Source organism: Pleurodeles waltl, chromosome 9 (genome assembly GCF_031143425.1).
Source record: "Pleurodeles waltl isolate 20211129_DDA chromosome 9, aPleWal1.hap1.20221129, whole genome shotgun sequence".
NCBI classification, from domain to species: Eukaryota; Metazoa; Chordata; class Amphibia; order Caudata; family Salamandridae; genus Pleurodeles; species Pleurodeles waltl.
Window position 1 is genome coordinate 210,763,379 of NC_090448.1, and position 23,355 is coordinate 210,786,733.

At 43.2% G+C, this 23,355-nt stretch overlaps 1 protein-coding gene across 4 annotated transcripts in view; it reads right to left on the reverse strand.

Moving 5' to 3' along the window:
• The window catches only part of FLNB (filamin B), a 455,875-nt gene that overhangs the window by 63,327 nt on the left and 369,193 nt on the right, over positions 1–23,355 (reverse strand). For all 4 annotated transcript variants that reach the window (XM_069206567.1, XM_069206566.1, XM_069206565.1 and 1 more), the window contains 5 exons: positions 22,458–22,586; positions 13,848–14,021; positions 12,328–12,486; positions 2,470–2,673; positions 808–960 (listed from right to left, as the gene is read on the reverse strand). In XM_069206567.1, the coding sequence (XP_069062668.1) occupies positions 808–960; positions 2,470–2,673; positions 12,328–12,486; positions 13,848–14,021; positions 22,458–22,586 (819 nt within the window). The remainder of the gene's footprint in view (positions 1–807; positions 961–2,469; positions 2,674–12,327; positions 12,487–13,847; positions 14,022–22,457; positions 22,587–23,355) is intronic.

Genomic DNA, 23,355 nt, shown 5'->3' on the forward strand with positions numbered 1-23,355 from the left:
CCACACAGCAGTGCGAATTGTGTTCCTACAGTATACACTACATAAATAAGTAATGGCGGCAGTAGTATACGGATATTCTCATCATTAGCAGTAGTAGCACCCATAGTGTTATTAATTATCCTTTAAATCTAGGAACCTCCAGAAATTCTCAGAACAAGGTTATTTTTTGTTGAACTCACTAAAGTGAGAATGTTTAGAACTAGCTATCATTTTCAATACACAATTGCAAACCCATCCACTCTATGTATATTTCACTTTTTTACATGGTACTATGATGTAGGTCATTGGTTCCCAACCTGTAATCCAGGGACCCCTGGGGGTCCGCAAAGCCTTCTCAGAGGGTCCACTACTGATTCAAAAATGAAATAATATTAACAGATTAGGTCCCCAGCTTTCAGTAATGACTCAGTGGGGGGTCCCCAGATTCCGATAATGATTCATTGGGGGTCCCTGGGTTCCAGCAATGATAAAGTGGGGGTTCACAGAAGTCAAAATGTTCGGAACAACTGATGTAGGTATTTCTATCATTTGCAATTCTGCTGTAATTTATAAGTGGTTGTTCATCACTCATCTCAAATGAACAAACTCCAAATGGCTTGCAAGATGCACAGCTGCTTGAGTCTGGCACAGTCAAAAGGAGAAATTAAAACACTGTAGGATTAACTGGTCATTCACACTGTCCAGAATTGCTGCATGATGCCCTACGTCTTGGTGTCCACCATACAGTTCTTTAGTTTAGATGGCCCTCTTTTAAGGTTAAGATTAAACTACTGATGCAAATGAATTATATCAAGATTTCTTTCTTACCTGGAACATGCTCATCTGCAAATTTAATGGACACAATATAGACACCAGGTTCAGTTGGACAGTATGAAACCTTGCAGGTGCCGTCATCCAGATCCTCCGTTTGGATGTCGACTTTACTAGGGCCTTCAATTGCCAGGGACAGCCCACCATAACCTAGAAAGGAAATGCATACATGAAAAGGCAAAGCATCGAGATCGCCTATGATACATTCAAGCCTTACTCAGATTTAAATCATAGAAAGACATCATTCACCATCAAAAGCCAGTTTGACAATTAAAATGCCTTTAAATATTGTGGGATCCACAAAACAATTTGGGCATCTGAGTGCCACTTTGAGGAGCCAATGGTTGAATTTTCAGTCAAAAGTCTAATTTGCTCAATTATTAAATCATGTTTATTAATTATGATTTTCCTACTATAAATTCCACTAATGAAAGGAGAAAATCCACAAGTATGACAGAATTGTGGTAGTTATAAGTTTAGGGGAAGAAGGTGGAAAAGGTTATTTTAAGGTACCGTGCAAAGAGACATCATAGGCATGCAAAATTCTTGGAACCCGCAGAGTCAAAACTTAAATCTATTCACAAACTTTGACCAAACCTTTGAGCATACCCACCATGGATAAACACTTACATCTACTACTTAAAAAGATACGTTTAGCTATGATTTATGGATGAGAAAAGGCCAGAAAGCATGTTTGGGGGGTTGTCTGATTGAAGGTGTTTCTTCACCTGGAGAAATATGTTTGTAATGTCTACTCCTACAGAAATTCCAACACAAAACCCATGTGCAGAATTATAGGAGGTAGGAGAAACAAATATATATATATATATATATATATATATATATATACACACATTTGTATACCCAGGGATTTCTTTTAATCTATTAAAATCAGGGCTGACACAATCCTGTGATGCATAGAATAAAACAATAAATGTGATAGGTGGAATGCTTACAAAACACTCAACCACTTGCAATCAGTCACATATCAGTCATTTTTTGCCGACTGTGCAGGGCACAGGGCACACATCAGTAATTTTTGCCGACTGTGCCACTAATTATTATGAACCACAAGGGACAAATCAGTTTGATCCTGCTCTATCACGAACAGTTCAGCCTGAACTAACACTCATATCTCTTCGGACAGAGCAACTGTAGACCAATTTCAGTCTAGGTGGGCCGTTTCAGTGAGGTACAGCTTGGGCCTTATGGCACAGCATGTACAGTACCCACATCTGAGAATAGCCTTCATGCTTAGGATGTCACATTGCAAATCTGTCTCTAAGAAGGAACAATTAGAATCACATGAAAAATCAGAGACAACTTTTCGAAAGATATTTAATTTCAGAGTGCAACATTGTTTACAAAAGAAAATGTGTGCATAGAGCACAGGAATATATTTTCTTATATTTGCATTTAACTCTGCAAATAGGATTAAAGGCACCAGAAAGCCTGCAACTAACAATTGCTTATTCTTGTTCTTTAGCACTGTTAAGCACGTCATTTAAGCACAGTTTGGAAGACCAGATCCCCACCTTTCATCAGTAACCAAAATAATTGGCCCTAATTCAACTGAAAAGCTGAAGAAACACACTTCAGAAGTGACCCGCAATCCAACTTTACCAGTTATAAGGAACAAACCTTCCAGGCAACACTCACCTGCATCCCTTGTATCCACAATGAAATCCGACAGTTCAAATGTGTGCCCATTAGTCAGGCCAGGGCCAGAAACCTTCACTCTGCTGGCGTCTCCGATCTCCGACTGTACGACCATGATGGTCACTGGACTGTTGGCTACATGTTTGCCGTTCTTCATGATACTGACCAAGTGCTCACCCACTTCTCGTGGAATGAAAGAAATACCTGCAGAGTAAACAAGTGTTTTTCAGAAAAGATTACATTTTAACTAAGAGATCAATAGCAAGCCAACAAACACTCGGGATAGAGTACCCCCTTCCGTACACTATAAGGTTTTTGCAAGTCACTGAGGAGTTCCATAGCCATATAGGGGAACGAGTCCAACGGCTGAGTTTATTTATAAGGTTGTCAAAGTCTGGCCGAGGAGACTTGTGATATCCTTATGATCAGTGCTTAGTTTGTAAATAAAAAGGTACTGAGGCAGCGTAATCCTGAAGCCATCGCGGGCCTGTTCAATTCATATAAAGCCAATCCCTGCCCCTTCAGCTCACTCTGGCAGCATTCTGCTTTCTATCTTTGTGACGCTTTTTCGTTTTTCCCTTCTACCATCTTTCCTATATATGTATTTTGCTCGCAACAAATGCTTGAGACAGAAGAATAAGTGCCGGCCCTCATACATAAGTGCTGGTGCACAGCACCGGAAACAACAAGCACAAATTAAGCACTGACCTGCACCATTTTCTTACCCACAATGCCCTGCAAACCTGCAGGACTCCACAAAATTCCTACCACCCAACATTGTCCCATCTATATCTATAAAAACTCTGCTGCACTTGTCAGCCTAAAAATGTTTTTTTTCAAAGTGCCCTTTTGGACCCGCCTTGGTTCCCCCTCAATTTCAACATGTTTTTCGCTCTTCCTTGTCACAGGCACTTGGCCCACCTACACAAGTGAGGTATAATTTTTACTGGGAGACTGAGGGGAATGTTGGGTGGTAGGAAATTTGTCCTGGTGTGGTGATCCCACACAAAAATGTGGTAAAAAAGTGATTTTTTAGCTAAATTTGAGGTTTGCTGTGGATTCTGGGTAAGAAATCTTTGGAGGATCCACGCAAGTCACACCTCTCTGGACTCCCTCGGGTGTCTAGTTTTCAGAAATGTCTGGGTTTGGTAGGTTTCCCTAGATGGCTGCTGAGCACAGGACCAAAAACACAGGTTGCCCTCCCCCCACAAAAACAGGTAGTTTTGTATTTGATAATTGTTATGTGTCCAGATAGAGTTTTGGGGCATTTCCTGTCGCGGGCACTAGGCCTACCCACACAAGTGAGGTATCATTTTTATCGGGAGACTTGTGGGAACGCTGGGTGGAAGGAAATTTGTGGCTCCTCTCAGATTCCAGAACTTTCTGTCACCGAAATGTGAGGAGAAAGTGTTTTATTAGCCAAATTTTGAGGTTTGCAAAGGATTCTGGGTAACAGAACCTGGTGAGAGCCCCACAGGTCACCCCATCTTGGATTCCCCTAGGTGTCTTGTTTTAAAAAATGCACAGGTTTGCTAGGTTTCCCTAGGTGCCGACTGAGCTAGAGGCCAAAATCTACAGCTAGGCACTTTGCAAAAAACACATCAGATTTCAATGTAAAAATGTGATGTGTCCATGTAGCGTTTCCTGTCGCAAGCATCAGGCCCACCCACGCAAGTGAGGTACCATTTTTATCGAGAGACTTGGGGGAATACAGAATAGCAAAACAAATGTTATTGCCCCTTGTCTTTCTCTTCATTTTCCCCTTCCAAATGTAAGACAGTGTGTAAAAAAGACATCTATTTGAGAAATGCCCTGTAATTCACATGTTAGTATGGGCACCCCGGAATTCAGAGATGTGCAAATAACCACTGCTTCTCAACACCTTATCTTGTGCTCATTTTGGAAATACAAAGGTTTTCTTGATACCTATTTTTCACTCTTTATATTTCAGCAAATGAATTGCTGTATACCCAGTATAGAATGAAAACTCATTGCAAGGTGCAGCTCATTTATTGGCTCTGGGTACCTAGTGTTCTTGATGAACCTACAAGCCCTATATATACCCGCAACCAGAGGAGTCCAGCAGACATAACGGTATATTGCTTTAAAAAAATTGACATCACAGAAAAAAGTTACGGAGTAAAACATTGAGAAAAATTGTTGTTTTTTTCAGCCCCAATTTCAATATTTTTTTATTTCAGCTGTTATTTTCCGTACACAAATGACCCCTTGGTGAATTCAGAATTTTGTCTACTTTTCAGAAATGTTTAGCTTTCCAGGATCCAGCATTGGTTTCACACCCATTTCTGTCACTAAGTGGAAGGAGGCTGAAAGCACAAAAATAGTAAAAATGGGGTATGTCCCAGTAAAATGCCAAAATTGTGTTGAAAAATTGGGTTTTCTGATTTCACCGCAAACCCTTTGTTGATGCCAATTTCAGGGGAAAACCACGAGCCTTCTTCTGCAGCCCTTTGTTCCCATTATTTGTAAAAAAAACGATCTTTTGGCTAATTACTTGGTCTCCTTCAGGGAAACCCACAAAGTCTGGGTACCGATAGAATCCCTAGGATGTTGGAAAAAAAGGACGCAAATTTGGTGTGGGTAGCTAATGTGGACAAAACGTTATGAGGGCCTAAGCGCAAACTGCCCCAAATAGCCAAAAAAAAGGCTTGGTACCTGAGGGGGGAAAGGCCTTGCAGTGAAGGGTTTAAAACAACGTGCCTCTGGAAAATTACTAAAACGTGAGGCCTTTAAACTAGTGCTAAACATGAAGAATAAAACATTTCATAATAAGTTTTAAACCTTAAAATGACCTTGTCAGTATATTTAATGATATTTAAGTAAAATACATTTTCATTTTCATGTCAAACTACATTGTGGCTGACACCAAAGTAGGTACATTTTCAAAGTGCACAGTTTTCAGTTAGGCCTTTGAATGCATGTTAGGTTTATTATTTCATATTACGTTTTAGTGACACATTTTTATAAAAAATGTTTACACTCCAACACATGTGCTCTGTAATGATGCCTGTTGCCCAAAGACATATTCTGGGTCGCAAGTAGTGAGGATGAAGGATGGTGTGAACCTGTGCAGAAGCTTGGTTGTAATGAATGTAGGGGGGCAAAGAGGCTTGAGTGATGGAGTAAATATTAAAGAGTAAAGTAGCTCAACGGTTGAAAGTGTGAATGATTGAGGGGACTGAGTGAAGGTTAAAATATTAATGGACAAATATGCCAAGACATAAGTAGAGTGCTATGTCAAAAGAGTCATTGGATGCCTACTTTGAATGAGTTCCGAATTTGAGCAATATTAAGTGAGGATGAATGACTGGGACAAGTGTGGATGACTGGAACAGTCATGCCAGTGGTGAGCTAGTAAGCATGGTATTTCAGTTACAGGCAGTGTTGTGTTTAGTGAAAATGGCATGTGCTTTGAGTGGATATCCCATTAACAATGCCAAGGATGGATGACAAATCATGACCTTGACACATGGAATAGCCTTTTTTATCTTCAGATGTGCATTTCTAGGACTATGCCGAATTCCTCACAGTTTCCCATCACTAGTCAGGGGTGTGCTGACAAGTCCTGCAAGAAAATATCATTCACTTGAAAGACACAGCCTTGATGTTTGTTGTGCATCCAGTATTTAGATAGATTGTTTTGTGCAAGGAAAGCAATTGCGTGAATGCTACTGTTGATCACTTGTAGTCAATTTATGTTGGTGGCGCCTGATTTTCCACTTGATCTTATTGTTGTTCTGCATTATTCTTTTGGAATGTCTTATGCTTAATGCTTTAACTAGATCAAGATAATTTAGGTGTTTTGGACAACATATGATGTTTCTGTATTTCTATAATTTGGTCTTGAGCATGATTTACGTGAACTTAGCATTATTAACCTAAAGGGCTATAAATGTTTAAACTTTACCAAATTGGTGTGGTGATTCAAGCCACATAGAGGTCATAGTGTGTTCAAATTAGTAACTCTTATTGATTATGTTGATTATGAGATTTATATTTGATGTCTGTTATTTTCACAGTGTCTATTTGGATGATTTCACACTCTTACCTGGGTCAAAAGGTCTGAGTCGCACTCCGAGATGTTTTACCCTATATGTGTCACCTTATCGTAACAAAATAAAAGCACGCCTGACACACACACACATGCCATAAACATCTATTGTTTCACCCACTTTACAATACAAGGTGTAAGAGTCCTGAGATTGTGCTTATCGCATTATCTAGGAATTACTTTACCTACTAAGGACATCTGGGAAAGAGGTGTCACTCTTTTTCAAAGGCCAAGACCAATCCTTCTGCTGGCTTTGACAACCTTACTGTGATCAATCATTTTTCAGATTCTGTTAACAAAGATATATCCCTGGCAGTGACTAATCAAGGGAATAAAGAGTAGACAACTCTATGGTCAATCTGAGCACCAGAGTTAAAAAGTAAGATATACTCTGTGGAGAATGCTAGAACGCTCTATGCTAGGATGGAGGTGACCAGAGCATTTGTTTTCTGGAGGGTTGGTTGAACTTTCACCCCTATAGCGAGTTTCAATCTAGGGTGTTGAACTAAAACACCCACTACAAGATCATGGTTGACAAGTGCAAGTGGTAGTGAATAACTGCAATAGAATCAATGCTAGTTTTTGCTGTCACTCGTAGACAAGGCCTTTTAAAAAGGTCCCAATGACAGGGCTAGAGCAGTTAAAAATGGGAAAGCATGACTGCATGTGATGCCCCTGGCTGCCTCTGACAGGCTTGAAACTATCCCCCTTTCCTTGGAGTGAATGCTGAAGTCAATCACAAACAAAGATGCAAATTAACCATACCATTCTACCATAAACTTGCTGTCCTCCCCATCCCCTCCAAGGTTTCTGAAAAATAAACTAATAACCAGGATCATACTAATCCTACCTACCTTCTTCGTGGATCCTATCCCACTGCACCATATATAAAATAACATCTGGTGTTCAGTCAAGCACCTTATCTTTCCTTGTAATTCCCAAACCAAAAAAACTTACCTGCTGTTCTGCCACCTGCCTCATGGCTTTAGCCCAGCCTCCTCATTCTGATTCCTATTAGAGAAAATGCTTTTCCATTCTATGTTTATATGCCTGACAAAGGTGCTTCATTCTATAGGAAGTTGACAGTCCACTCATTTTAACCCCACTTTACATCACACATTGGTGGATCTGATGTATATATATCCTTCCTCCTGCTATTCAACAGTTAGCTTTTTGCAGACCCAGGATAAATACAGTCAGTGTTTCCTGACTACCTCTGTACACAATACACTGACTTTGTATGATCCATCATACAGTGACCTATGTTGTCAATGGATTAAATTTTGGCTAGATATCAAGGACCGCCAGAATTTACCACACATTATGTTCCATTTGTCCTTGACTTTGAAATGAGCATTTTAAGAGTACCAGCCCTATACTGGCCCATATGCTGCCCATGCTAGTCCATTTCTCTTGAGCTACTATTTACACAAGACTTGAAAAAGTCTATTATGTGCTATTGCTTGAAACACATAATGGGTTGATCTGTCAAAATTTCAATCTAAAAAGAACAGATGATGGACGGAATGATGAACAATGTCAAACAATCATTCCCAGTCACAGATCTGGGTCTAAATCCATCGTTTGTTTGCTTGCCATGACATTCCAGCTTGAACCCAGCCATTTGCAAACCAGTATTGACCCTCCTCCCCATGGGAGCAGCAAGCCCAAACTGGTTGTCCAGGTCCTTCTTGGACCAGAAAACAAGCATGTTGGGATCGGTTTTGGGGTATCACCCCCCTCTTAAGCCAGGCTAGCTTGAATTCGGTGGCACAGTGGGCACTGGTCTCACGTCTAGGGCGAAACTGGTCCTAGGTTGCTTGTGTTCTGTTTCAGGTTGGACCTGGCTTGACAGTTCAGACTAGATTGTTCCCAGGAGAAGCAGGGTCAAGACTGATTTGCATACAGCTGGGTCTAAACTGAGGTGGCATGGTGAGCAAAAAAACAATGGGTTGGGAGGCTACCCTGAGTCCTTGCAGGTGGTTAGAGAAATTGCAAGCATTACTTCCATCATCCTGTGTGTTTCAAAATTTCACTCTAGATAAGACTAAAGATGCAATCCTCGTAATAATATCTTGAAGTCCGCTAAAATATTTAGTTAGCGGAGGACTTGTTTCACAGCTGCTGCCTAAAAATGAGGCAGGACAGGTCACTGTGCAGGATGAGGGAAGGTTCAACAGAATGCTGTAAATCACAATACGGCAGCATCAAGAGACACCAATATGCTGATGGCACCCAACTCTATCTCAAAATCTCCACAACCAGTTACATACAGCAACTCAAAGTTTGCCTGGAGGGCATCCAGACCTGGATGTCTCCAAACTAACTGATGCTAAACGCCTCGAAGACTGAATTTCTCCTGTTATCCAGCAACACCATTCTCTTTTCAGTCACAGCTCTCCACCTTAAACTTAACATGCTTCACAACCCAATTGACATTTAGCAGTTTTGTATACCACAAACTTATCACAACAGCATTAGAGCACTTTACATGAGCACCAGATTACATTACATATTTTGTTTATGTTTTTAAGCATGACGAGATAAAGAGATTTGCCTAGTATCACAGGATGTTGAGCCAGGCCAGGACTTAAACTTTGTTCCCCTGTTCCAAAGTCAGCAGCTCTAGTCTCAAGGCCACACACCCTCTCACTTGAACCTCTCATGCAAAGAACACATTGCCAAGAAGACCAAAACAGCCTTGTTCCAACTCTCATTTTAAAAATGTGAAATCTTTTCTCCCAGCTGAAGACTTCAGAATGACAGTTCAAGCCTTAGTTGTCTCTCATCTAGCTGGAGGCAACATGTTGCTACATGGTATTTCAGAGACCTCCCTCGCTCAGCTGAAAGGCATCTATCACGCGGCAGCATGGATCATCAAAGGCCTGAAGAAATCGGACCAAATCTCCTTTGCGCTAAACAATTGACACTATGCCCCACAGCAAGCCTGGATCACCATCAAGATCAGCTGAATCACTTAGAAGGCCCTCCACACTAATGGCCTCATTACGAGGCTGGTAGTCCAAAGACCACCATCCTTGCAGTGACGGTCGGACCGCCGCAACTGTGGTGTCCGACTGCCACCTTACAACCCTGGTAGGTGAACCAGCCAGAGTACCACCGTCTCTGCCAGGAACGTGGTTCCTGATGGGTCAAAAGTGGCCGGAGTTGTAACCTGCCATGAACTCAGCGCCGCCATGCTGATTACAGCCCCACTTTCCGCCAGGCTTTCAATGGCAGGGACCACGCCATGGAAAGGCTGGCGGAAAGCCAGTGCATGGGCCCAAAGTGGGGGCCCCTGCACTTCCCATTCCCATGTTATGGGCAGTGCAGGGCCCCCCTGCCCAGTACCATTGGAATGCGCACTGTCTACTTTGCAGACATTGCGGTGTCCGATGGTGCTGGTGTGCTACAGTATGGAGCCGAGGCCAATACCTTAGCAGCCTCATAATACAATGTTACGGCCGGTCAGCCCAGCTGGAACATTACAATATGGTCGGGGGGACGCCACCGCCATGGCGGCCTCCCCGTTGCTTTGGCAGTCCCATGTTGGGACCGCCAGAGTTGTGATCAGGCCCTAAGATTCCTGCCTGCACAGCTAACATACCAACAATAACTGGAGGACAACACTAGAGGAGGAGCTCTGCCAGTGCCTGACTAGAGGCTAAACACTGCAGGAAGGCAAAACAAGCTAACAAGCCTTCTCTGCATATCTGGAAGAACATCCTCTACAACATCAGAATAGCACCACCTGTCCTGCAATTCAGGAACAAACTGAACACTCACTTCTTCAAAGAACACTACACCTCGTAAGCTGAATTCTCCTCCTTCTGTCCCCCACGCCCATGTAGCCCCAATGAGGCTTTCCAGCTGCACAGCCCTCCATTTCTACAAGCTAGGTTTCCACTTTAGAATGACCAAGACAGGCATACATACATACATGAAATTGGTGAAGAGCTTTAGAAAAAGATGGATCAGCGATTCTGGCTCATCCTGAATGACAAAGACATCCTTGTCTATCTGAAGAAAACACATCAGATATATCGGCATATAATATGTGGGACCCTGAAATCCCAGTATAAAGGTCTGTCTCTAATTTCCTTATTACAGTCGACATGTGATGTCTTAAGTCACCTGTAATAGAGAAATGGCATAGCTGTTCCACTGTAATAAGTTAATACAGTCAACTTCTGATGTCATAATCCCTGCTGCCAGCAGTCAAGGTGAAAGGCAGGTCTCCGAATATCATTACAGCAGCAGTTTAAACAAAGCAACGAAAACTGGCATTTGATTAATCTGAATCTGTTTATCTAATAGCAACAGCGATGAGCAGAAATGGGATACTTATGGCAAGAAGTTTATTTTTTATGTACTTAAGTTAATTTGAGGAAAAACAGAATCTGATTTACATTAAACTGATTCTAATATCTATTTGCAACAAATTACTTACTGCTTTTTGATTAATTTCACACTAGTTTCAACTTTTATGCTTCCTTTGTGTAACTATACTATCTCTTTCATATACAAAAGCAAGACCCCCAAGATTTTAGCAGTTTGAGAGAAGAGAGATGGCATCACCATGTACTATAGGGAATGAAATACTCTCTAGTGAAATGTTAAGGATATTGCAAGTCACCTTGGATTTTGGTGGTTAGATAAATGAACTCGGCATTCAGCTTTGTTTCTCCGTATGGTCACAGAACTTCCCAGTGACTTGCAATATTCTTATAATGAACATCAAGGGTATTTAATCCCAAATATCATGATTGCTTAAAAACATCCCGATATCAGCATCAAAAACATATAAGAAAACTCCAAGTTTTCAGACAGACATTGATATTATGTAACTCTACAATCTCTTTCACATGCAAAAGCAAAACACCAAGGTTTTAGCAGTTTGAGGGAAGAGTGGTGGTACCACCCCTGTATTATAGGGAATAAAATACTCCCTAATAAAATGTTAAGGATATTACAAGTCACCTTGGAATTCCGTGGTCTGATAAATTAACTCGACCTTTAGCTTTGTTTCTCTGTATGGTCACAGAACTTCCCAGTGACTTGTAATATCCTTATAATGAACGTCAAGGGCTTTTTAATCCCAAATATCACAATTGCTTAAAAACATCCTGATATCAGCACCAAGAACATATAAGAAAACTCCAAGTTTTCAGGCAGACAATCATATTGCAGTCTGGTGGAGATGAGTGGTGCAACATTAGCCTCCGCAGTGCAGGGGTTCCCTGAGCTCCAGGGGGCACTGTCAGTACAATACACTGTCTGGGCCTGGGAGGTGTTAGGTGGGTGGCCAAGGGAGTCCCTCCATGTACTTTTCAGTGTTGGGGGGGGGTCCCTCAAGTTTAATTACGCCGCTGGCGGAGATGATGGTGTTACGCCAGTTTGACATTTACTTCTCTAATTAAGAGCATCATGTAGATTTTCATGGCGGCAGAAGTCAATGAATATTTACATCACTGTACATTCTGTGGCAGGAGCCCCTCCCATAAGCAAAGCAGTTCCTCCCACAAGCAAAGCACTGCACAAATCAATTGCCCTAAGTGTACTGAAGTTGGACATGCAGTCTGTTTTAAGAAAGGTGACATTGCTGCTGATAGGTTACCGTTTAAGTGTGCATTTCAGGCTATACTCTCTGGTTTTTGAGAAGCAGAAAGCCCTGAGACCTACATACCCCATCACCTCAAGATATTAGAGCTTACGTTGGTAGTGGGGTCACCATGAGAAATATTTAATATGGGTCCATCCTATATTGTATGACTTACTCTACTCACCAATATGGTTGTTTGGAAGCCTCTTCAGAAGACAGGGCTCATCGTGACCAGATGGGGCTCTGATGCTGGCTGTCAGCAGGCTGAGATCACTCTCATTGATGTCTAGCATGAAATCAGCAGCAGAGCCAAGCTTAACTTGGGAACGCCGCCTGCTGTCATCTGCAAACACAGAATCAGGGAGGGTACATTTATGTCAGATTTTCATGCAAGAAACAAAAACAAATCTAAAACATTTCTTATACATTTCAACCAGTTAGAGTAAAATTCACTGTTACCTCTGTGCAATCAGACAAAATTAACCTATTAAGGGAATACACCAAGAATTAGAACATGGCAGTAATCAATGTACAAGAAGTCAAATATCAAGGCTTCCTTTAAGAATTGTTTGATTCTCTAAGTGGGCAATCTGAGAGATAATTGAAGAAAAATATGAGCTAAATTTGAAAATAATAGCCATAGTGGGCTATGCCGGCCGTTAAAGGCCCTCTCCAGCGTTAAAGGCCCGAGTCCAAGGCAAGTGCCTTTAACAAGGGAGCGGGACTTTAATGCTGGCATAGCCCAGCAACGGTAAGGCTATAAGGCTATTAGAACATTCTTCCACTAGAGGGAAGAATGTTCTAATACATAAAACAAAGGCCTTACAAAGCCTGAGGGGATTGAACTCCACTCTGGCTCCGTGACGCCTTTGTTCACAGCAACATCTGTGAACAAAAACATTGGAATATTGAAGATCCGGCCTTCTACCCACCTTTATAAGACTGGAGTACTCCATTGTTTTCAATGGAGCTCCCAACATTACAATGTTACAATTTCAATTTAAGACTCACTTATTTTGGGGACATTTCAAGAAAAAACATTTGATAATTTCTGAAATCTACTTATTTTAGATTATCTCCTTATTTGAATACATTTCTTTCTTCCTGAGAAGTCCCAAAAATCCCCAAACACCCACACACAAACCGTAGATTTCCTTGAGTAATTCTGCTTCTCTACACATGCTGCTAGGGAACTTCTACATTAGCGTCTTGCAAGTGTGCAGTTGCACATTTAACTTTCTGTTCTTTGTTCTCTGTTAGCACAACAGTTTATCTGACAGAAAAAAACTCTTTTCTTTTAACCCATTTTAAAAATGGGGGGGGGGGGTTTGAGTGTTTTTCAGAGTTAATTTCCACATTCACTACTCCTCTTGTTGGCACTAAAGTTAAGTGTTCAATCCGGGTGTGAAACACCTTGATAATATTTGAGGATGAAAAGATATGACAGAATGTGTTGTGGTATTACGTGTTTGTAAATGAGTCAAATCTGTTCCGTGAGTCAGGGTATGTGATGCACAACCGTGAAGTCTTTAGTGTTGTAAATTAAACTGCATTTTTTTAACAAGGGCCTTGATTCTTTTGTAAAGTTATTAAAAATATATATTACCGACCCGATTTGGCCAATGCCATTTCCTCACAACAAAAGAATTGCATTAAGCGGCTTCGGGCCTGGTACTTTTGGTTCCATTCCACAAGCGAGATTACCTGTGATTTTGGCAACAAATGGACTTCCAGGGATATGGGTTTCATTGTATTTTACGATGATGTTGTAATCCCCAGGTAGCGTCGGCAAGTAGGTTACGCTGCACGTGCCATCCTTATTATCAATGCAGCTGATCTCTGCTTTAGAGGGTCCTTCGATAGCCAGATCCAGCCCACCTGTGGAGAGGAAGAGAAACATGCCCGTGCTAATTTCATTGTTGATACTTTCAGAAGGTATTTTTTGAATTACTGCCACGTTTAGTTATTTCATGTCAGGTTCACATAGATGTTTAGGATCACTAATTTGAAACAAATTATCTAGTTTGCATTTGCTAATCTAACCCAGAGGTTTTCCCAGAGCATGGGGATTTTAGGAATACACGCCACTTGAGATTGATGAAGCAGCTGTGCGTGCCACAAGTGTTCTGTTTTGATGTAGTTATTTCATTTTAGCCAATTTACATACCCACGAGAATAAAAATACTATAGTCCACATATAAATTTCCCACTGAGCAGGCTGTACATCATAATGAAAGTAGGCCGTGGAGACATAATAACAACGAGAATGCATAATACACTCTCCCTAAAGTGCAATTGTTGTGATAATAGAAAACATGTCATATTGTTTGCATTAGACCACTTCTTTGGTTTGATTACTTGTATAGCAATATCCCCTTTACTCAAACCCTTCCCAGGGTTATTCAATTAGTGTCCGTGCACACACACCCCTAAAAGAAAAGACTTATTTCTTTGCTTTTGGAACCTGACTTTTAACTTTATTGTGTGCATAACTGCAATAAAAACCATATCAACTGGACGCACAGATGTTTAACATTTTTCAGGTTATGTGCAGATGCTAAATATCCCTCCTCATCTATAACTAGTTCACGAAAAGAGGCCTGTGCAGCTCCACAAAACACTAAACTAAGCACATAAATAATCATGTGTCATTGTGTGGTATGCTGTAGAAGATGCTTACAAGGACTTGCTTCGGTATCCTAACCACCCAAAAGCATCTGCAACCCCAAAATTGCTTCCCCATGGCTACTATATCCAGTAGGTTTGTTCATCGAATGAACAACTGCAAGGAGGTGTGGTCCATCGGATATGTTAGTGACTGGGGAAGACCCGATTTCTAACCACGTAACCTACTAGGTACTTGGTAAATGCCTATACCCTAAGAGCTTACACTCCATACTTGTCCAGACTTGGTGTGCAGAATATGCAATGCATTTTCAAAGAAAAACCCTCATCATTTATATATAAGCACCCTGTACTTTGTCAAGTACTTTCTTTCTGGTGCTAATTGGCTGTGTACTTTTGCAGAATTCTCAGTTACTTAATACAACTGCCCTAAATATATAGTGCTGGGCCCTTGCAACTAGAAAGTGACAAGTACCACTGACGCTGCTGGGCCTATGACAAGGCTGTCCACCATGAACCTGCCACTTATTCTGTTTTTGCCATTCCCTTGCTGACAGAATGATGATGACTGTGCCACACCCCCTCCTCTCCTAGCCCCTCCAAAGCCTCTCAGGATGTAGGGTAGAAAGCATTTCACAGCCTACCTTGCCGAGGTGAACCCCAACATTAAGAAACACACATGGTTACACTTAGGCTGTTATAAATGTCTTCTTCGCTATTTTACTTCATATATAACTGGCTAGAAATAAGCCACATTTCTAGCATGTACTTTGGGCTATTTCCTATTCATCTATTCTCCTGTGGGTGTTGTGTTTTAATTTGCTAGCTTCTGCTTCCACAACATGTTTCACTTAGAAGTATAACTATAACATCAGTGTCTGACTGATGCTTTGTGGTGTCTCCCAGGCAGTGAGGTCACTCCGTTAACAGACTGTATTCTCCAAAACTCTGGAATGGGTATTGTTCAACTTATCTTGCTAGACTTTCTTAACCACACCATTTCTACCACACCTAATCAAATCTGGTTTCTGCCATCTAAACTCTACTAGGACCACTCCTAGTCTAGCCAGGACTTCAGCTTCATCACCACCATCCACACTATTCTGGGGCCACTTCTAGCAAGGTCTTCAGCTTCATCACTACCATCCCCACTCCACTGGGACCACTGCTAGATAGGTCTTCAGCTTCATCATCACCATACACACTCTACTGGCACCATGCTTATCCCAGTAGGAAACATCATCACCACTGTCCACTCATTCAATGTCTCCTAGTGCTCCATCATCCCAACACCTACTCGATCTCTGGTGGGTGTCCACGAAACCTTGTCTGGTCCACTACACAATGCACAACAGCTAGGTTTTCCACAAGAGGCCATTTGGTAATCTTCTCACCATCAACACCTGAAACAGTAGTGCTCATTTACAGTATGGTCTGTAATACAACATTATAGTAAAATTGGGGCTATCAAGAGGTGTGGTATTACCCATATATCTAGGGAAAAATGCAGAGAACTATACGTTCTAACAGAACCTGCCATTGGTACAATTTTGTGGATTCGTTTGCATTTGATGGTAAGATCCAAAACGCTATGTGGTACTACCAAGCTACTCCAAACGTGTAGGCTTGGTAGAAATTTATCAACCCCATTACTGCACATTTTCGACTCCAATTGAGCTCCAAGAACACTGAATAAACAATCCAGTGATGCTCTTAGTACTCGTCTTGAGCTGGTGGTTAGGTAGGGGTGGAAGGAATTAGGACTGACTTTCAAAAGTTGCTAAAGTGGCCTACGAAGTAAAATCCTAAGTTTAATGCACCCAGAGGAATGTGGATAATCAAAGTTTACTGAAGAGGAGACATATTTTAGGATTACCATAAATAATGCCTTTAAAATTGCTGCACAGTGTGGAACTTTGATGGGGAGAGTAAGATTATTTTTGTTTGGCTTGAGAGTAGAGCAAACTAAAAACAAGAGTTTTTGATAATTTACTAATTGCATTCCTCACCAGAAACACATACATCTAGGGGACAGAAAGCTAGAGATGGATTAGGGAAAACATAGAGGCAGGGTACCAAAAGAGTGACTAAATAAACCCATTCACTCCCTAATGATACATATGTCACAAATGTAGTGTTCCCAAAAGCCCAGTATGAAATATAAATACAGACATGGTGTACATGTGGCCATGACATTCATTGTTTGCTGCATGACACTCAAAACTGGGCTTTATTGATCCATCTTCTTTCTTTTCTGTTCTAGGCTTTGGGCTCTCTGGGTCTCCATTTTAGGAGTCGTTAGCGCCTGGATACCACGTTGGGAGTATGTTTGACCATATATAAACCCTCCTAACATATTATATAATGGGAAGTATCCTAGCCATATTAGTGCATGGTCAATGCAAACTTTGGGAAAAGTGTCTGGGTGAGTAAGCACCTTGACATTAAAAGGTTTAAAACACAATGTACAAAAATGTTGTATTCAAGACAGCATACTGACAAACACTGCTAGATGGATGGAGTGGTATAACAGCAACTTTCAGATGTGTGAAAGTGTAATAACGGCAGAAGAGGCAGGCAGTAGTCAGAAACTTTTAGAACAAGCTGTGGAGGCGAAAGGGGGAATAGCAAGGCCAGAAAATATAGGGGGTCATTCTGACCCTGGCGGTAATTACCGCCATGGCGGAGGTTGGCGGTAGCACCGCCAACAGGCTGGCGGTGCTCCGCCGGGCATTCTGACCGCGGCGGTACAGCCGCAGCCAGAAGCGGAAAGCCGGCGGTGTACCGCCGACTTTCCGCTGCCCATGGGAATCCGCCATGGGGATTCTGACAGCCCATACCGCCATCCTGTTCCTGGCGGTTCACCCGCCATGAACAGGATGGTGGTATGGGGTGTCGTGGGGCCCCTGGGGGCCCCTGCAGTGCCCATACCAATGGCATGGGCACTGCAGGGGCCCCCGTAACAGGGCCCCACAAAGAATTTCAGAGTCTGCTTTGCAGACACTGAAATTCGCGACGGGTGCAACTGCACCCGTCGCACCTTCCCACTCCGCCGGCTCCATTCTGAGCCGGCTTCCTCATGGGAAGGGTGTTTCCCGCTGGGCTGGCGGGCGGACTTTCGGCGGTCGCCCGCCAGCCCAGTGAGAAAGCCAGAATGACCGCCGCAGTCTTTTGACCGCGGAGCGGTCTTTCGGCGGGAACCGCTTGGCGGGCGGCGTCCGCCGTCCGCCGCGGTCAGAATCACCCCCATATTCTGTAATGGAAAGGTAAGCAAATTCATGAAGCATCCTCCCAGAGATAGCTGTGGACACAAACATGGAAAGTGAATTAAAACTGTCCCCTAAAATATACAGAGGGCAATACGATTGAGAAGATAAGGATAACATACAGGCAAAGAAGCAGCTTGAATCGGCACTGCATAGCTTAATGTTTTTGTTCTCTATGTTTCTTAACATAAGTAAACAAAAAAGTGATGGATGGAATGCTTGAATGTAATCTCATCCACTGGTAATTATTCTGGGCTACATCCCAATCCATTGCTACTTGCCACCAAGCCACCTCAGTTTGGAACAATTCAAATGCAAATTAATCTTGACCCTGCTCCAATGGAACCAGTCCAGCTTGAACTGCCAGGTCCGGTCCTGCCTGAAATGGAACACAGGCAACCCACGACCAGTTTCATCCTAGTTAGGACTCATCAGGAACGCATAGCTTGGTTCCAATGACACAGTGTGTATGGGACCCATAGCTGGGCATACCCTTCCCACTTAGGGTGACTAAAATATATTTAAAAAAAAGTGATGGGTGGAATGGTTGAATTAATCTCAGCCCCTGGTAATGACTCTAGGGTGTGTCAGAATCAATCATTTTTTTGCACACCATGTGTAGGTAAGTACCATCTTGCCCTGCATGTTACCCCCATTTTTACGGTATGTATGTTTGTTTTTGCCTATGTGTCAATGGGATCCTGCTAGTCAGGACCCCAGTGCTCATAATGTATGCCGTGTATGTGTTCCCTGTGTGGTGCCTAACTGTATCACTGAGGCTCTGCTAACCAGAACCTCAGTGGTTATGCTCTCTCTGCTTTTAAAATTGTCACTACAGGCTAGTGACTAATTTTATCAATTCTCATTGGCACACTGGAACACCCTTATAATTCCCTTGTATATGGTACCTAGGTACTGGGGTTCCCGGAGATCCTTATGGGCTGCAGCATTTCTTTTGCCACCCACAGGGAGCTCAGACAATTCTTACACAGGACTGCCACTGCAGCCTGAGTGAAATAATGTCCACGTTATTTCACAGCCATTTTTTATTGCACATAAGTAACTTATAAGTCACCTATATGTCTAACCCTCACTTGGTGAAGGTTAGGTGCCAAGTTACTTAGTGTGTGGCCAGCCTGGCACTGGCCAAGGTGCCCCTACATTGTTCAGGGCAAATTCCCCGGACTTTGTGAGTGCGGGGACACCATTACACGCGTGCACTACATATAGGTCACTACCTATATGTAGAGTCACAATGGAAATTCCGAACATGGCCATGTAACATGTCTAGGATCATGGAATTGTCATCCCAATACCATTCTGGTATTGGGGGGACAATTCCATGCATCCCTGAGTCTCTAGCACAGAACCCGGGTACTGCCAAACTTGCTTTCCGGGGTCTCCACTGCAGCTACTGCTGCTGCCAACCCCTCAGACAGGTTTCTGCCCCCCTGGGGCCTGGGCAGCCCGGTCCCAGGAAGGCAGAACAAAGAATTTCCTCTGAGAGAGGGTGCTATACCCTCTCCCTTTGGAAATAGGTGTGAAGGGCTGGGGAGGAGCAGCCTCCCCCACCCTCTGGAAATGCTTTGATGGGCACAGATGGTGCCCTCTCGGCATTAGCCAGTCTATACAAGTTCAGGGATCCCCCAGCCCTGCTCTGGTGTGAAACTGGTCAAAGGAAAGGGGAGTGACCAATCCCCTGACCAGCACCTCCCAGGGGAGGTGCCCAGAGCTCCTCCAGTGTGTCCCAGACCGCTGCCATCTTGGATGCAGAGGTGTTGGGGCACAATGGGCAGCTCTGAGTGGCCAGTGCCAGCAGGTGACGTCAGAGACCCCTCCTGATAGGTGCTTACCTTTCTCAGTGGCCAATCCTCCTCTGTGGGCTATTTAGGGTCTCTCCTCTGGGCTATTCCTCAGATAATGAATGAAAGAACTCGCCAGAGTTCCTCTGCACTTCCCTCTTCGACTTCTGCCAAGGATCAACCGCTGACTGCTCCAGGACGCGTGCATAACCGCAACAAAGTAGCAAGAAGCTAACCAGCAACATTGTAGCGCCTCTTCCGGACGGCTTTCTCGACTGTTTCCTGGTGGTGCATGCTCTGAGGGCTGTCTGCCTTCACCCTGCACTGGAAGCCAAGAAGAAATCTCCCGTGGGTCGACGGAATCTTCCCCCTGCTAACGCAGGCACCAAGCTTCTGCATCACCGGTCCTCTGGGTCCCCTCTCATCCTGATGAGTGTGGTCCCTGGAACACAGGATCTGGGTCCAAGTGTCTCCCACAGTCCAGTGGCCCTTCTGTCCAAATTTGGTGGAGGTAAGCCCCTGCCTCCCCATGCCAGACAGTAATCCTGTGTACTGTGTGATCTGCAGCTGCTCGGGCTTCTGTGCACTTTTCCAAGACTTCCTTTGTGCACAGCCTAGCCCAGGTCCCCAGCACTCCGTCCTGCATTGCCCAACTCGCTGAGTTGGACTCCGTCGTGGGACCCTCCTTTGTGACTCTGAGTCGACCGCTCTCCTCAGATCTTCTAAGTGCCTGTTCCAGTACTTCTGCGGGTGCTATCTGCTTCTGTGGGGGCTCACTGAGTTGCTGAGCGCCCCCTCTGTCTCCTCTTCCAAGGGGCGACCCCCTGGTCCTTCCTGGGCCCCAGCAGTACAAAAAATCCTCAACCGCGATTCTTGCAGCTAGCAAGGCTTGTTTGCTGTCTTTCTGCATGGAAACAACTCTGCATCCTCCAGCACACAGTGGGACATCTTCTGACCAAAGGAGAAGTTCCTGGCACCTTCAGTTGTTGCAGAATCTTCGGCTTCTTCCACCCAGAGGCAGCCCTTTTGCACCTTCATCCGGGGTTTAATGGGCTCCTGCCCCCCCTGGACACTTGCGTGACTCTTGGACTTGGTCCTCAGGTCCAGGCATCTGTCTTCAGGGTTTTGCTGGCAGTTGTTGTCCTTGCAGAATCCCCTATCTCGACTTTACTGTCTTTCTGGGGTAGTAGGGTAACTTTACTCCTACTTTTCAGGGTCTTGGGGTGGGGTATCTTGGACACCCTTAGTGTTTTCTGACCCTCCCAGCGACCCTCTACAAACTACACTAGGCCTGGGGTTTTCGTGGTTCGCATTCCACTTTTGGAGTATATGGTTTGTGTTACCCCTAGGCCTATTTCTACCTATTGCATTCTATTGTGATTCTACATTGTTTGCACTACTTTTCTAACTGTTACTTACCTGATTTTGGTTTGTGTATATATAATTTGTGTATATTACTTACCTCCTAAGGGAGTGTATCCTCTGAGATACTTTTGGCATATTGTCACTAAAATAAAGTACTTTTATTTTTAGTAACTCTGAGTATTGTGTTTTCCTGTGATATAGTGCTCTATGCTATAAGTGGTATAGTAGGAGCTTTGCATGTCTCCTAGTTCAGCCTAAGCTGCTCTGCTATAGCTACCTCTATCAGCCGAAGCTGCTAGAACACCTCTATTCTACTAATAAGGGATAACTGGACCTGGCACAAGGTGTAAGTACCACAAGGAACCCACTATAAGCCAGGCCAGCCTCCTACACCATGCCACCTAAGTTTGGATCTAGCCATATGCAAATCAGTCTTAGCACTGCTCCACTGGGAACTGCCCAGCTTGAACTGCAAGGCCCGGTCCTCCTTGAACTGGAACACAAGTAAACCAGGAAAGCTTTCCACCCACTTAGGGCTCATCAGCCCGGTATAGCTTGGTTCTAGTAACACAGCGTACGCGGGACCCACATCTGGGCATACCTGTCCCACTTGGGGTGACACCATGGCGTCATTTAGGGGTTGCAGCTGTGACACCTGACTTGCCCTTTGCGACCCCTGGCACTGCCTTTGCGACCCCTTGCTTCATAGGTGGCAAATTAAGTGCCAGAAACACACTGGCTGCCCTTCCTTATGGACGTCAGCTGGGGTGCCACTCTTTGTTTTCTGTCCATTTTTATTACACTAATAGTGAATAATAAAGTATTATCCACTATTAGTATAATAAAAATGGAGTACAATTAGCTGGGAATATGCCCCATCCATGTCAGCTGAGGAAAGTAAAAATGCTTTTAAATGTATGTTGTGTGCATGCTTGTGGGTGAGTGTGCGTTTAAGTGAGAGAGGGTGTGTGTGTGTCTAAGTATGAATGTGTGTGTGTATGTATGTGTGTGAGTGAAAGTGGAGGTCCAAATGAGCGTGATGTCACTTCCGCTACACCCAGCAATTTGGTGAATTGACGTCCGTGGCTGACACACTAAATTATGCCAAAAAAGTGTGGATGGAAAGCTAGAATTAATCTCAGCCAATAGTAAATACTGAGGTTGCATCTGTTTCTTAGTAGACAATAAATGATCATTTAAAAAAAATATATATGCACCTCTAAACCGGCACGTAATGCGATTTAGGTCAAGCGTACCTTCTCCGGCATCCTCTGTGATGATTGTAAACGTCGCTGGCTTATTGGCTACCCCATATATGAGTCCAGGTCCATAAGCGGATACATTTCCAGTGTTCGGATAGTTGACAAAGAACTGTAAGGGGCTCTCTGCAAAAAACGGACAACAGTGCCAAATTAGAAGTTTTCCACAAAAGCACACAAGTTTTGAAACCGAAAAGCACACTTCTTGAACAATGAAATAGGTCAAACCCTGCTTTAAAACAAATGCTGGAGATTAAGCAGATGCTGCAAAACAGTTCTGTGCTCCCGCCTGATGAAGACAGCCATACATAAACTAATCTAGCTATTTCCATAGTTTTCTCTTAGCATCAATATGTTGTGTCTTTAAAAGGTACTTCATATTTAGGTTGATTTCACTTTATTTGTATAGTGCGCTAACCAGAAGTAACTGCTTCATTATGTGGAAGGTCTACATGATGCATAGTTTCAAATCAATAAACACCAGCCTAGACATAAACACTCCACATCCCCCCTGGCTCTGGGCTTCACTGACTTTCTGGGTAATATTTCCGTCTGTTGTATTTGATATGGTTTACATTTGGCTGTTTTCCGGATCAACGCAGCTATCCCGCATTTGACCTCAAAGGATTCTGCCCTTCATTTAATTTAACTCAATTTTAGGGAAGAATAAAAATAGACACAAGCATAAACTAACTGGAAATAGAAATCCAGAGTATTCCTAGAGGATTACCTAATCTACTAATCACTTACACATGGTCAGATTTTCTACATTTCCGTTATTATGAGTGGCCTACAGAAACGGAAAAGTTCTGCACTGTAGGAGAGGCCTCACAATGACTTATATACTGTGATGCCCTTTCCTTTTTCTGCAGTTCAGAGGGGCGTCCAGTAAAAA